The sequence below is a fragment of the Octopus bimaculoides genome, chromosome 6 (assembly GCF_001194135.2).
Source record: "Octopus bimaculoides isolate UCB-OBI-ISO-001 chromosome 6, ASM119413v2, whole genome shotgun sequence".
Classification (NCBI taxonomy): Eukaryota; Metazoa; Mollusca; class Cephalopoda; order Octopoda; family Octopodidae; genus Octopus; species Octopus bimaculoides.
The window spans coordinates 41,781,344-41,797,184 of NC_068986.1; the positions used below are offsets into that span (position 1 = coordinate 41,781,344).

Sequence of the window (15,841 nt, forward strand, 5' to 3'; positions counted from 1 at the left end):
ATATATATAATCTTTGCTCTTATTTTTATGTCTCCTATTTTTACATTTACAGATAATGCTAATTTGGTTTATCCATTCAACGGTCGGTCCAAATAACCTCAAATTCACTTTTCTGTCAACAGCTCTAAATTCTTTTGTTAAAAACTTTATACCCATTGTCAGCTGATTTCAACAGCGAGAACCTGTGTGTGTGTGTGTGTGTGTGTGTGTAAACGTATATGTGTTGTAGAACCTAGAATAGCTCAACATGTTCAGTGCACCTGATATGAATTTGAAAATAGCTTTGCACTATTCTACACTGTTCAGGATATTAAAACGGTTATTGCTTCGCTCTAGCTCAGCACTAATCAAGCAGTTCTCATGATCTGAGACATTCCAGCCATGATCACCACGTCTTATTTTTAGGCATAATGAACCTAGAATGAGAGAATATATATCTAAAGTAAGATGTTTGCTTAGAACAATAGTTATCAACTGGGGTCCATATGGTCCCTGTGGGGTCTATAGAAGATCTTGGGTGGTCCACGCAACAAAATAATAAATAGGGGATCACAATAGTATTTTAAGAGCCCCCGAAAAAAATTTGCTTTAGATGTATGTGTTGGTATATACTGCAAGAAACAGCTAGGTTTCTTTCTCTAACATTCTACATAATTCATCCTCCACAAATTTAAGTGTTGAAAACAAAATAAGAATTCTGAAAGCGGTTTCTATAAAGCTAGTTTTTAAACATCGAAAGGTTATGGGGGTCCACTGGAATAAAATAGTAATCAAAGGGGTTCATAGATGAAAAAAAAATGGTTGAGAACCCTTGGCTTAGACCAACACTCGTCTCATGTAGAAAAGTCGAATATCAACAACGAAAATCTGCTATTTCCTTATTCTATAGGTTTTTCCTATCAATGTTTTAAAAGAGATATGGCAAAGTTGGATTAACTGATAAAAAAAAAAAAAAAAAAGTTACTCACGTTAAGGAAAACATTACCGTAAAACATCCCTTCGAAACATATGACGCAATCAATCAGTCCTCATTGTCGCTTCAAATGATGAGCTTGGCTATCTGCAAGAGTCCCTCTTGACGAAAGCACATTCTTAGCTCAACTAAAACCGTATGTTAAAGAATAATCCTTCTCATCAGTACCAGAAAAGATTTCAATCCCCTACAATTGCTGATGCTCTACAGTGTTCAAGTAATGCCCGATAACAGGATACTGCGTCCACATATGTGACGGTGCTGCAACTATGCACTCAGACATCCTGAATTGCATCCAGAAAAGGCCCTTCCGACTAATTGACATTCAGTTACTAACGAGCATACTCCAGTCTCTTGCTTACAAGCTTGCTGTCTCCTCTTTCTGCCTTTTCTTCCGCAGCTATAATGGCTTATACTCTTTGGAGTTAACCAGTCTGATACCTCCATCACACAGGTTCTCTTACCCAGTTGTCTGTCTTGGAAAAATACAATTTGGAATATTTACCAGAACTGCGAATATATAAAACGGCAACTTTTAGGTTGTCGAAAGAGTGTGTGAACACAATTTTCCTCACCTCTATCAAAAAAGGTGACATAGGCACAGTATTTTTAGACTTATACAGTGTTTCTCAATCAAACCGATTAGATTTTAATTTTAAATTTGTTTTCTGGTTGGTTAAATCTAATACATTGTCAAAAAATCGTGTGCATCGTCTCAGCGTTATATCTCTAGGATTGTCTTACTTATAGGACTCAACTCCCTGTGGTGCTGTAAGGTTGTCGCTTTAGAAGTTCTACAAATTGGTGCCACTTTCTTTCGTTCGTCTACCCATGAGAGAGAGAGAGAGAGAGAGAGAGAGAGAGAGAGAGAGAGACTGATTCTGTGTTCGTCTTCATCCCGTTTAATATCCGGATTACGCTCCCGTAACGTAGTGGTTCACCTATAGAGCCAATAGAATAAGTGCGAGACTTAAAAATATGTACTGGGGTCGATTTGTTTGACTAAACCCTTCAAGGTGGTACCTGACCATAGTCGCAGTCTAGTAACTGAAACAAATAAAAGAATAAAAGCACAAGTGTCTACATTTAAAACAAAAATCCGTTTGGATGGAGTTACCATTCGAATATTTCAACATTTGTACAATATTAAATTTAAGGTTTTCGTAAAGAGAAGTATTTGTGAAGAGAAAAGAAACTATTTATGAGCTTCTGTCTGTGTCGGTCTTATATGCTTTTCTCACCCTTTATTTTCATTGCTTTCTTCTGGTTCAGTTTTCTTTGAACTTTTCCTCCTTACCTCTCTCTCTATCTGTTGTTCTTTCTTCGGTTTTGCTCGCTTTTTCTCTTGTTTCACTTGTACACGACGAGAGAAGTTTCCAATTTGGTATTACTTCTATATTATAGTCAAATCTCTTTTGAATGATACCTTACCGATTAAAAAAGAAAGAAGATATTAAATAATGTACCAGGCACTAGATGTACAATAACTGAAGAAAAAAAAAATGTGGAGGTTGTCTCGATTTGGAAAGTCTTTTGTCGTGGATCTGCTCGATCAAGACTGACTTGATAAGAGACTCACTTTGCATATATATTAATTTGTATGACAAGTATTGTGTAATGTTATGCAGAAATAGGCCTACCTTACTACTCATAAATCGATCAAGCATCTAAAAAAAAATTGTATACTGTATAGAATACACTATGTATGTAATAGACTGTGGATAATTCGAGGGCTTACCTAGTTTCACCAAATATTCACACAAAGAAGGAGAGAGAGAGAGAGAAACTTATTCAAATTGACGCTCTTAAAAAAATCCCATCAGATGATGTCATAAAAAATGTTCAAAGTAAACCGTGTTCTGCGTGAGAAAATACACTAGTATACGAAGTTTCAAACTGTTTAGTTAAAAAAAATAATTAATTAAAAAATCTGCGAGCCACACTAAACAGATCCCGGTATGGTTGGGAACCAAGCGTCTTAACACAAGCCAAGCATGTGCCTTATACGCACACACACACACACACACACACACACACACACGCAATAGTACCTCGGTTTTCGAACATCTTGTTTCTTTATTGCCCACACGGGGCCAACATAGAGAGGACAATACAGCCTACTTTGGGGTCAGACACTAAGTGAGATATAAAAATTTACAATGAAATTGAATGGAAAATTGGATGGTAACACAAATTCCAAAACAAATTGACAAACATGAAATGAGGCAGGAGAACAAGATTTAGCTCTGACCTCACGAGGCCTGTTCCACTACCGACACCTTGTGGTAAGCCTAATGACATGTTCACGCAGTGTCTTTCACATACAGCATTCGTGCTGCACGTGCCGATCCATCTTTGTACATTCTCGCTGATAGGTATTTCCTCTCCAGCCCGCTCAGAATGCAGCCCGCTCAGAGTGCAGCCCGCTCTAATGTAGCCCTTTTGGCCACATGTATAGCAACGAGGGATTCTGCCCTCTACCCGCACTTTCATTATTGTTTCTTCGACTGTCACCATTTCTGCAAGCTTCTCTAAATTTTCTACCTTACTTTGTATTATCATTTCCAAAATTTTCCCATGCCAATTAGTGGCTTCCGTTTCTGTGGCCACCTCTTTCTCGCCTCCTAGAAGCACAGCTGTCACCACCCAAGCCTCGTCTATTTCAGGGGGGATTCCCTCCACCCTGACCTTGGAAGTTCTTCTTCCAAGGTATGTGGGTAGAAGGATTACTCTTTCCGTTTTCATCGATTTTACAGAGTTTTCCTTTGCTTTTTCTTTGTTCCTGAAGTATCCCTCTATAATACCATATTGGCTTTCTCTGGCAAGATATGCTATGTCTTGCCAGATTGACCTCAACGCCTTTTCAATTTCGTCTGTCGGTTCATTTACCAATCTTTTCTCCTTGATAGAATAGACTTTATACACATTGATTTGCCCGGGGTGTTAAGGTGGTCCTGCTTGTAGCACCTTATTCAGTGTGTTGGGCGCTCGAAAAAAGGGGTGAGAATTAAAATCTGTGAGAGATGAAAAATTCGCAAGTACGAGCAATAAATGAAATTATATGAAATGGTATCAGAAAGAATTGAAACCTTCTCTACCTCACTTCTCTGTCTTCGCAACCATTTATAATCTCTTATTACACAAAAGGTAATTGTTATCTATTCATCAGTCTATCGCTGAAGGTGTGGTAGATTAAACACTGCGTTGTTTTCCATATTACATTACTGTCACACTGAAAGAAAAAAAGTAAAATGAGATAAATCAAACCTGTCCTAAGTCGTTCCTGGCGCTATTGGTTGGCAACATTAATTTAGTATTTGTGGTGGTTGTGTGTATATATTTCTCTCTCTCTCTCTCCCCCCTCTCTCTCCATACATATGTATGTATGTATGTATGGATGTATGTATGTATGTATGTACATATATGGAGTTGTAAGCTTCATAACGAATTTTCCCGGGGACTGAAATACGAACCTTTCTGGTGCATTGATATTATCTTTTCGTAATGTAAATAGGACACAAATATTTCTTCGTTTTTCTCTCTCTTTCACGCTCTCTCTTTCTCTCTCTCTTTCTCTCTCTCTTTCTCTCTCTCTTTCTCTCTATCTCTCTCTCTTTCTCTCTATCTCTCTCTCTCTCTTTCTCTCTCTCTTTCTCTCTCTCTCTCTCTCTCTCTCTCTCTTTCTTTCTTTCTCCCTCTGTCTCTTGCTATTTCTCTTGATATTTAATATTGTGTACGTATGTGTATCGCACACGGACACAAGCGTAAGTGTCGCACTTTAATTCTTTTTATTTATTGACGAGAGACCCTTTAGGTAGCGGCTCGTCCTGCTAGAAATATCAGCCTGATTCCCTTAAATCTCGGTCTGAAGTCTTACAAAATGGCAGGACATACTGAACAAAGTCTTAGATGTACAAAAGTCCGGATGATCACGATTTTGAGTTTTAGGTCTCTTCAATCAAGGTTGACTTTCTTTTTTTTGCTCCTTTTATTGGCCCAATCACTAGTCCCCTCTGTAAGGGTGCGCGGCTTAATGGTTATGGTGTTGCATTCCTGATCGCGAGATCGTGGTTTCGATCTACAGACTGAGTGATACGTTGTGTTCGTGAGTTAAACACTGATTCATGTTGTTCTGCGATCACTTTGGCATCTGACTGGAGTACACTGTGCATCCGTACAAGCAATGTCGATTTGATGGAGGGAGGGAGATAATGTACTGCACAAGCATTTGATCGCCATAAACTAATCATCTGTGATGCAAGAAGTTACAAAGCTTTCGTCTGTCGTCTACCATAGAGTCCTCGCTTCTGGAGGGTGATATTGTGGCCACAAATCTTTCTGATGCTGATAAAATCGTAATGAGACTAAACTATTGTTCCCTTTTGCATTCACATTCATGTATATAATCAGTCCCACTGTGAGGTGCTTTGGGCAATTGTGTGCCACTATAGACCCAGACTGACTGTGTGTGTGTGTGTGTGCAACACTATTCGTGTAGAAAACTTGCCTCACGAATAGTGCTGCGCGCGCGATGGGCTTCCACACAATGTCTGTCTACCAAGTTTTCTTGCAAGGCATTACTCAGCTTGGGTCTGTGGTAGCAGACATTTACCCAAAGCACCCCACACAGTGGGACTGAACCTGAAACCACGTGGTTGCAAAGCGAGCTTCATAACCATGCAGCCATGCTTATGGCTCTAGATGAAGGTGCATTATAAAAATATTCGCTGTGTCTATTTAAGTTGAGCATCTGTATTCACTTAAATGTTTTGTCCTGATAAAACAAAAACTGTTTGTTTAAAAATATGCAAATTCTACCTTTTTAAAGAGAGATGTTTATTGAAAAAGATATTACCACTTTGATTAAGTCATAAAACTATGTAGATGTTCCTGTGCTTGTTTGACAAGTTTATAAGTTTGTTTAAGAGTTACTAATTTATGCTGTGAATGTTTATCACAAAAATGAAGCGTTATATATTGTTACCCACTTTCTTTACTCAAGTTTTATAAATAAATTAAATAAATAGCTTTATAACTAAGGATTAAAATTTCTGATAGTCCGTGTTTGGTATTCTTTACATATATAGTAAGTCTCTGTTAGTAAAGTAGTTATTGTTGCTAAGCACCTCAGCTTACAAAGTATGTATACCATTTGTTCATTTAATGTCTACTTTTCTATACTAACATGTTTTGAGTAGGAATTGATTAGGAGACAAATTCTATGGCTGGATGCTCTTCTTGTTGCCAACCTTCACCTGTTTTTTTTTGTTTTTTTGAAGCAAGAAGAGATTTTTATATTCCACAGAGCTTTGAAAGTGAACAGCAAACTGGCCACAATCTCAGCATTAACATTACTTCACTCAATGACAAACAAATGTCAACATTCACATAATTCCACCCATATACATGTGCATGTTTGCATATACATACATACATTGATTTATGTATATGCATACAGATATGTATGGAAGACAGTAGTGCTCAAATAATAATTCAAACTTAGACTCTGATATCTTTATAGGGGATCAATTCCACGGGATAAAGAATGGGTATAAGAGGAATCAAGTTGAGCAGATATGGAGGCAATTATGCAGATAAACAAATTAGATATGTTAAACATAACAGTCTGTTTATCCATGTAATTGCTTCCATATCTGCTCAACTTAATCCCTCTTGTAGTCATTCTTTACCCAGTGGAATTGATCCCCCTAAAGACATTGGAATCTAAGTTTGAATCATTCGAGCGCTACTAAGTGTCTTCTATATTGAGAATCTCTGGATCTCATCTGTTGAATATATAGAGATATGTACGTATGTATGTGTGTATATATATGATGGACTAATACAAGTTTTATTTACTGAATTCAGACAGGATATTGGTTGGCTTAGGGTGATAGTAAAAGATGCTTGCCCAAGGTGCCGCACAGTAAAGCTGAACCTGATATCACCTGGTTGCAAAGTGAACATCTTAATCATATACCTTCATAATAGGCTTTTCTCAAAGTTTCCATCTACCAAATTCACTCACAAGGCATTGGTGTGCTTGGAGCTATAACAGAAGACACTTGCCCAAGATGCCACACAGTGGGACTGAACACAGAGAAGGCATTAAGTGTGCCTGGGGCTACAGTTGAAGATACTTTTCTGAGGTGCTATGTAGTGGGGCTGAACCCTGATCTACATCATTGTGAAACAAACTTCTTAACCATATAGCCATACCTGTGCCTGACAGCAATATTTGAAATCTATTCTCAAATAAGGTATTTTTGTGAGCCACCAGAGAGCAACCACTTTTATTTGGGTCAGGGAAACATTATAGCCAAGTACTTATTTCCTTTGTATATCTAAATGCACTGTCTGTATAGTGTGATCTGATGTAGAATGCTTTGTTTAGTCTACACATATATCGATGTTTGTGTTTGTCAATATATATATATATATATATGTATATATATATACATACATCATCTAGCTGTTGGTGACTTATCTTATTGTTTCTATTGTCCCTCTTTATGATATTGTTTATCCATAGACCAGCTCTTATTGAGCAGATCTATGATCAAAAACATTCCAACTATATCCATCAGATGGTTTTTTTTTCATAACATAGTGTAACTAGAATAATATTATGTAGTTTCTGTTCCTTTTTAAAGATGTTAGAATGTGATTTGAGGAAAATTTAGTTGTTATTTCTAGCAAGCCAAGTGACAATGTAGAAGTTCCACTTGGCTTTTTACTCATTGGTAGATTTAGAAGCGGCAGTAAAATTACATGGCTTGTTGTAGTTTAGACCTAACTCTATCCTAATCAAATAGTCCAATACTCAAAATCTTTTCAACTGTGCCCACCCTGTATTTTTTTTTTTTTGCATATCTAAGACTACAATATTTAATTTATTCTGCCATCTTTTTTTTAGAATGATAAAGTGTGATATGAAAGAAATTGGTTACTACTTATAACAGGCAAACCGTATGATTCCAGAGGGCCAGGTGACCAGAGACTCCTGGTCAATGGGAAATCTGGCACTGGCTACAAGATAATGCATGATTAATTCAAAACAATGTGAATGAATAAGCATTACATTTGACAGAATGATTTGAATGCTAAAGAGTTGAGCATTTGGGGAATTGTCTGTTGGAGGTTACAAAAACATCACAGATGTTGAAAGGATGTTATTTAAAAATATATCTCCAAGGTTGGCAAGATTTAGATATAACAATAAAGGGGATATGATATTTAATAGTGTTTCCCATGCATGCTTTAGTCAGATAGAGTTTGAGGCAGATTTTCTATGGTCATCTGACCTTCCTCCCACCAGCCTTCACCTGATTTCAAGCAAGGTAATATTTCCCCATGGTCTGATATGTTCTTGTAGAATACAGAAAATGAATGAAACTCATCTACTTCTATTATGCAATGTCAAAACTAGGAGATGCATGCATGCACATGCATGTGTACACTTCTTTCAGTTTCTGTCTACCAAATACATTTGAAAGGCTAAATTTAGACTTTTGATGAAGAGACTTGACCAACGTGCCATACAGTTGGGCTGAACCTGAAGCCATATGGTTTGAAAGCAAATTTCTTACCACACAGCCATTCATATGCCGATATATATATATATATAATCTGTATACACACGTACATACAAGATACTTTGTTTATCAGATTTTTTGTTTGTTATTATTGAACATATAGGAAACAGTATTTTATGCAAAACTTAAAATATACTTTGATCTTATAGAAAATTTCTAATTATAAGAAACCTCCAGGCATTTTGGGCAGGATTTTAGATTTCAGAGTACAGGAAATGAAAGAGAAACTGATAGCATCACCACCGGAATAAGATTAAAATGACTGACATAATAGTGTTGTTCTGGATAAAAGTGTTCAAAAAAAGGATTTGCACAAGTTTTTCTAACAAAGAAAATGTTTTCATGTCACCTGGGCACTCATAAATGAAGGGATTTTTAATTAATGTCTTGCTTGGAAAGTTAAAAGCTTTGATATTCTCAGGTTGTTAATAACTTTATGGATTTATGTATAACTTTTTAGGACTAAATATCATTTCTATATGTGAAGAGAACACTTGGTAATCTTACAATCTAAAAGCTAGTATATTTTCTGGAAAATAATAACAAAGGAAGTTAATGTTAGTTTAGCCATATGTTAGCCTTAGTCAAGTAGACATTCCATTCATGGTCATCCTGCCTTTTTACTTATTTCCTTTAACTGTGTGTTTAAGTAATTCATTTCACAACATGGCTTTGGGTTTGATTACACAGCACATCTCTTTATAAGCCAGTGTCTTTTATTTTCATCTGAGGTTGACCAATGCCTTGTGCATGAAATTTTGTAAGCAGAAACTGTACTGAAGCCCATCATGTGTGCATGTATATTTGTATATATGTATGGTAGAAGACAAAGTTGATTTTATATACATGAATGCAATGTCAGCATTGCTTTCATACTTTCAGGGTTTATGAAAAAAATGGTAACGATACAATGTTGTGGATTGTTGTAACAGTGAGAACACTGAACTGGGTACCTTGCAGTATGTATTCTGTGTTCTGGCTCTTGGTGTTCTGAGTTCACACCCTGCCTTGTCCGTTGTGTGTGTGTGTCTGTCTGTCTATGAGACTGTACATGTGAATTGATGATTTGAAGGAGATTTGGCTGATATTTCTGGCAGATTATATAACTGTAGAGGAACCCTTGTTAGTTTTAGTAGCAGATGTTTGATGATGTACGATAAAACTGTTAAACCTGAACTGTATTTGTTTAATGATTTAAAGTCAATGCTTGATTAATATTGTTCAAAAGGCCTTAATTAAATATTTTATTTCTGTTTTTCAGATCAGATATAAACTTGATTTCTTCTGACAAATTGTTCCTGATGCTTTAGCAAACAAATTCCTTAATGCATTAATATTTCCCCAATATTAAATGTTATTTCTTCAATATCAAATTTTTCATGAAGTTGCATGAAAGTTTGGCACAGAAATTTAATTTGATGACACTTTAACTTGATGATATGCCAGAATGAAAGGATGGCTTTATGTGGAAGAGATAGAAAATGAGGCTTGGTGTATTCTAACTTATGGTTTACTTTTTTGTTACAAGAATAAAGACTGCCAAGAATTAATCAATTCAATAACTTTACAGGACTGTTCTGTAAAACCATTTGTATATCCAAACACTATTTCTTTTGAGAACAACAACACAGAATCGATTAGCTACCAATTTGCTATTGAAAGGCCAGGAAGAAAACACGTCTTTTGTACCAAGAATAGCAATAATTTGAATGAATGGGTTACTGCAATTAAAGAACATATGGATTCAAATACAACAAGATTATGTCCTGGAAATTCATGGGTGTCTGATTCTTCTCTGACAGAAGATAAGCGGTCCATGTCGAGCAATGATTTATTCACTATTCAGTATTCATTGAGACCATCTTTGATTGACTCAAGTAATTCTTGTGACTCTATTCCTTCCTTTGATGAAAATCATTCAACAAAAAATACATTTAGACATAGCACTGGACTACCTAATATTTATGAAGGTTTTGATGGTAATGACCTGAAGTCAAAATCTCCCTTGACTCAGAAAATTTCTTTATTGTCATCTTGTTCTGATCTTACAGAGTGTTCAGAAAAAACAATTAAAAGTAATTTAAATAACAAAACAAAAAAGCCAATAAGATTCAGTTTGCGTAGGGTTTTTAGTTGGAAGAAATTGGATAAGGAGAGCTCTGATGTGGAAATGACATTATTAAATATTCAGAATATTCACCTGGCAAATCACCTCCAATGTAAACTGCATCACAAATGGAATAAAATGTGGTGTGTAGTAGCCGAGGGGAACTTTTATTGCTTCAAATCAAATAAGCAGAATGAAAAAATTCAGTTCTTTTTACATCTTACTGATTCACAGTTTAAATATTCTTCTCCTTCACTCAATGGTCATACAGATTCTCAGAAAACATTCCTCATTGAAATAAGCTCACAAAAAAAATTTATTTTGTTGAATGCATCTTCATCAAGTGACCAAGTCTGTTGGATTAACGCATTGACCAGAGAGAAAGTTTCTGCTTTAAAGACTTCAGATCCACAGAAGATTCTATGCTGTGATGATAATATTTGCTCTTTGTGTTCACATTTCTCCTGTTCTGATGTACATATCTCAGTAGCTCCTTCAACTGAACTCCCAGATATTCCAGCATCACCAGAGAAATCTGATTACCATTCAATATTATCCTTTAGTGATGAAAAGGATCATGGCTATACAACTGCTTCAGATGATTTTGATAACCAAAGTTCAGTTGGTTCTCAAAATGGAATTGGTGAATCTTACACCCCACCATCACTTCGAGTCTTGGCTCAGGAAGTTGCTTTAAAGTTGCCTGAAAGTGATACTTTCGCATTTGAAGATAACTTCATCAAAGCCATTCCTGAAAGAAACAATAACAACTGGAATACTGATTCCCAAATGGTAAGTTATTGAATTTTCACTTTCGTGATCTCTTTTTCAGGTTCCAGTGTTTCAGCAAAATGATGTTTGTTTATACTTTCTTGGTTCTAATGATATATCAATTAAATTTTCAATTTTTTTTCTTCAGGTAATTTTTTTTTTTTAATGAAAAGAAGCTGAAGGAGCACATATATCAGAATTCTGTTAATTAGCAAAATACACCATTGCAATATGAATTAATTTAAGAGTCTATTTACTTCTTGTACATCCACCCACAATGGGACAAAAAAAAAAAATTGAGGGAACTTCTGGAAATACACTTCACAGTGATAACAGCATTTAACAATAGGGTGTATTCATTCAACACTAGAATGCTGGCAAGGTCTTGCTTTTTTTTTAAAAAAAATTTCTATAATTTTCTTCCTATTTTAACAAATGATTTCTAAAGAATCTTCTTATATCTAAAAGGTTCCCTTTGTTGGTTTTTGCATTCTCTGTAAAGATACCTTTAATCATATCACTTGCACCTGTTAAGATCTCTTTCTTTTCCTTTTCCATATTATATGGACGGTAGTGCCCTAGCATGGCCTTAGTTGTGGTGGCTAAAACACACTAGAAAATTAAAGAACACACAGAAAAGGGGACAAGTTTGTAGAAATCAATTTAGAGATCCCTTCTACTCCACCCCACTCTCTCACTCTTTTGTGAGGTAGCTTTACAGTACAAATTCATTAGGTTGTTATTTCATCATCATCAACAGCATTACTACTATCATCACTTTACATTTTCTGACGTTGCACCACATGCAAAATGTATATGAGTTCAGGGTACCTAACAGGTGTGCTATGATTTGTGTTCAGTAAAGCATATGTAAGTGGAGAATGAACCTTTGTATGCTGAGAAGGGGAAATGAAAAAATAAAAAAATAAATAAATAAAATCAGATGATGAGAGAAAGATGTTAACAGGTGTTGACCTACCTTAGTTCTTTAAAATACTTACGAGTACCTTTAGACTTAAGTTGATACTAAATTTACTTTTTCTGATGTAAAGATGTTGAATCAAACACCAACTTATTTATCATTCATTTTGTCTGTTTTTTTAATCTATTTTAGCTTGTTTATGTTTTTCTATTAAAATTTTTGGGATATCTATATCGGTTTCATGATATATTATTGGTTTCAATTTTCAGGAATAAATAGACAAAACAAAAAACCTCTCTACACTTTATGGTGCTCAATTAATAGACTAATTAATTTATGTGAGCATAATAATTTCACTTGAAATCTTAAAGATTTTATGACTGGTTTTTTCTCTTTTTTTTTTTTGTCTGTAGGAAATATCCTATTTTTATGTTTTCAACATGGAGCTTCTAGTCTTACATTGTACTTCATATATTTGATTAGTGACAAATATGAAACTAATGTAAAGGACTTCTAGCTAGACTTATGACTTTATTGTGTCTGATTCATTACTAATAAATGCTTTTAACCTACTGGTTAAATATGCCGTGTCCTTGAGCAAAACACTTCACATTGCTATAGTCTATTCATCTGCAAAGAGTTCCAGAGAAGGTGCTGATGTCTGCTCATGACTACATAGCTGTCTAAAGTATTTAGCAAAACATGGTACATGTTACCAAGCCATACTCATATGCAAGTTATGGTTGGCTACTATTACATGGTCCTAAGTTCAAGACTTGTGGTGCTCAACTTTACTTTGCTTTCCACTGGGAGTTGATTAAAGAAATGCTAGGGTCAGATTAATTAGATTCTTCCCACTTCTAATACATACATTGTTTCGTCTGAATCAAAGTAGAACATTGTGTCTCAGTTACAAAGACATTATTATAATATTCATTCTTGTCTTTATTTACTGTGTACCACATTCAGTTTTATATTTAGATAGAAACCTTTAATTTCCTCATGAGGGTTGAACTTTTACTTGTTTAACCAGTATCTTAATGTTTATCATTATTCTCTTTAGAACTAGCAACGTCTTGCAAGAATATATTCTTCACTATTAAGAACTTATCAAGTAAACAAATATTTCCATTGAATAATTTCTGATTCTGAGAGGTGAATATAAAAAAAAAAAAAGAATAGAATAAAAGACAAAAAAAAATCAGAAACAAGACAGGATTGACTAGTGAAATAATTATTTGTTTATTTATTATTTTTATTCGTATTGCATTCGAGAACTTACGTATTGGCCCATTCTCTGTTGACTTTAGGAATGGAAAATCAAATATTAGTTTGCTCCTAAGAATTACTGTGCATAATAATTTGACCTTTTTAAATCCTGAAGGATTTGCTTTGACAAAGCAACCATATTGTTATATTTCTTAGCATATGTTAATGTTATTTTTTTCACCCCCCCGTTATGACGTGTTATGATGGTGAATAGGTTTAAAGCACTATTCTATCACATTGCAGTAAACAAATTTATTGTAAGTCTTGAATTTGGTGTGGTGTTTTTTTGTTTTTTTTTTATACGAGGCAAGTATATTGTGCTGAGAAGCTTACTGAAAGTGTATATAACAAGAGCTTATGTCCATTCAATGTTGGTTTATGTTTGCTAACTCTTAAGAATTAAGTATTAAGAAAAAAGAAAACTGAATGGCTTCTCTAGGGTCATGTCATATGAATAATAATTGGAAGCAAGAAAGATGGAGTATTTTACTAAAAATACTTTTATGTACTTGTGACAGAATTTTGAACAGTAAGTTAAATGTCACTATTCTAGTTGTCCAGTACTCAGGGTTTAAAGGGTCTGTAGATAAAGGAAAGTGGAGGCGCAATGGCCCAGTGGTTAGGGCAGCAGACTTGCGGTCATAGGATCGCGGTTTCGATTCCCAGACTGGGCGTTGTGAGTGTTTATTGAGCGAAAACACCTAAAGCTCCACGAGGCTCTGGCAGGGGATGGTGGCAAACCCTGCTGTACTCTTTCACCACAGCTTTCTCTCACTTTTACTTCCTGTTTCTGTTGTGCCTGTAATTCAAAGGGTCAGCCTTGTCATACAGTGTCACGCTGAATATCCCTGAGAACTGTTAAGGGTACACGTGTCTGTGGAGTGCTCAGCCACTTGCATGTTAATTTCACAAGCAGTCTGTTCTGTTGATCGGATCAACTGGAACCCTCGTCGTCGTAAGCGACGGAGTGCCAACAACAACAACAAGATAAAGGAAAAGAGACTATTCATAAACATTGTAACTTAATGTTAACTTTAGAAAGCATAATACAATATATGGGCTAAGAATTTTTAAACATCTTGGTCTAACCAAGAGAGTTTGAGATTTAATAGTTAAAAATATCGAGCACAATTTTGTTACTTTTATTATTAATTTTGGCCTAAAGGCGGTGAGGTGGCAGAATCATTAGCTCACCGGGAAAAATGCTTAGCGGCATTTCGTCTGTGCTTATATTCTGAGTTCAAATTTCATAGTGGTTGACTTCGCCTTTCATCCTTTTGGGGTTGACAAAATAAGTACCAGTCAAGCACTGGGGTTGATGTAATCGACTAACCCCTCTCCCTGCAAAAGTTTCAGGCCTTGTACCTATAATAGAAAGAATTATTAATTGTGGCTTGAGCAAGCAAGCTCGCAGATTTGTTAGAATGCCATGAAGATTCTTATCAAGCAATAGCTATTTTTCATTTTGGCTTTACATTCTGACTTTAAATTCTGCCGAGGTTGACTTTGCCTTTCATTCACTCATGGTTGATGAAATAAGTACCAGCTAAGCATTGGGGTGATGTAATTAACCAGTCCGGTCCCACAAAATTTCAGGCCTTATGCATATAGTAAGAAGGATTATTATTATTGTGGATATGTCACAGAACCTCCCAAAACTGTGGCTGTGTGGTAAGAAGCTTGCTTCCCAACCACATGGCTCCAGGCTCAGCCCACTGTATTGCACCTTTGGCAAGCACCTTCTACTATAGCTTTGGGCATAACAAAGCCTTATGAATGGATTTGGTAGACAGAAATTGAAAGACGCCCATAACGTGTGTGTGTGTGTGTGTGTGCGTGCGTGTGCGTGTGTGTGTGCGTGTGTGTGTGTGTGTGTGTGTGTGTGTGTGTGTGTGTGTGTGTGTGTGTGTGTGTGTGTGTGAAGATGCATGACCTAGTGATTAGGCCATTCCACTCATAATCACTAGATCGTGGGTTCAATTCCCTGACTAGGTGGTGCAATGTGTTCTTGAGCAAAATACTTCATTTCATTTTGCTCCAGTTCCTCTTTTGATCAAGAGGGAATGTTGGTCTGTTTACCTAGCCAGCAGGGTGGTATCATTTGAAGGCTGAAACAATGCAAAAGCACATTGTGACCAGTGATATATTATAACATAGCCTGATCATTCATGTGATGTGTGTGTGTGTGTGTGTTTGTGTATGTC

At 35.8% G+C, this 15,841-nt stretch overlaps 1 protein-coding gene across 1 annotated transcript in view; it reads left to right on the top strand.

Moving 5' to 3' along the window:
* The window catches only part of LOC106871143 (uncharacterized), a 157,201-nt gene that overhangs the window by 46,479 nt on the left and 94,881 nt on the right, over window positions 1-15,841 (top strand). Inside the window, exon 2 of the mRNA XM_014917453.2 lies at window positions 9,830-11,467. Within this exon, the coding sequence (XP_014772939.1) occupies window positions 10,016-11,467 (1,452 nt within the window). The 5' untranslated portion in view covers window positions 9,830-10,015. The remainder of the gene's footprint in view (window positions 1-9,829; window positions 11,468-15,841) is intronic.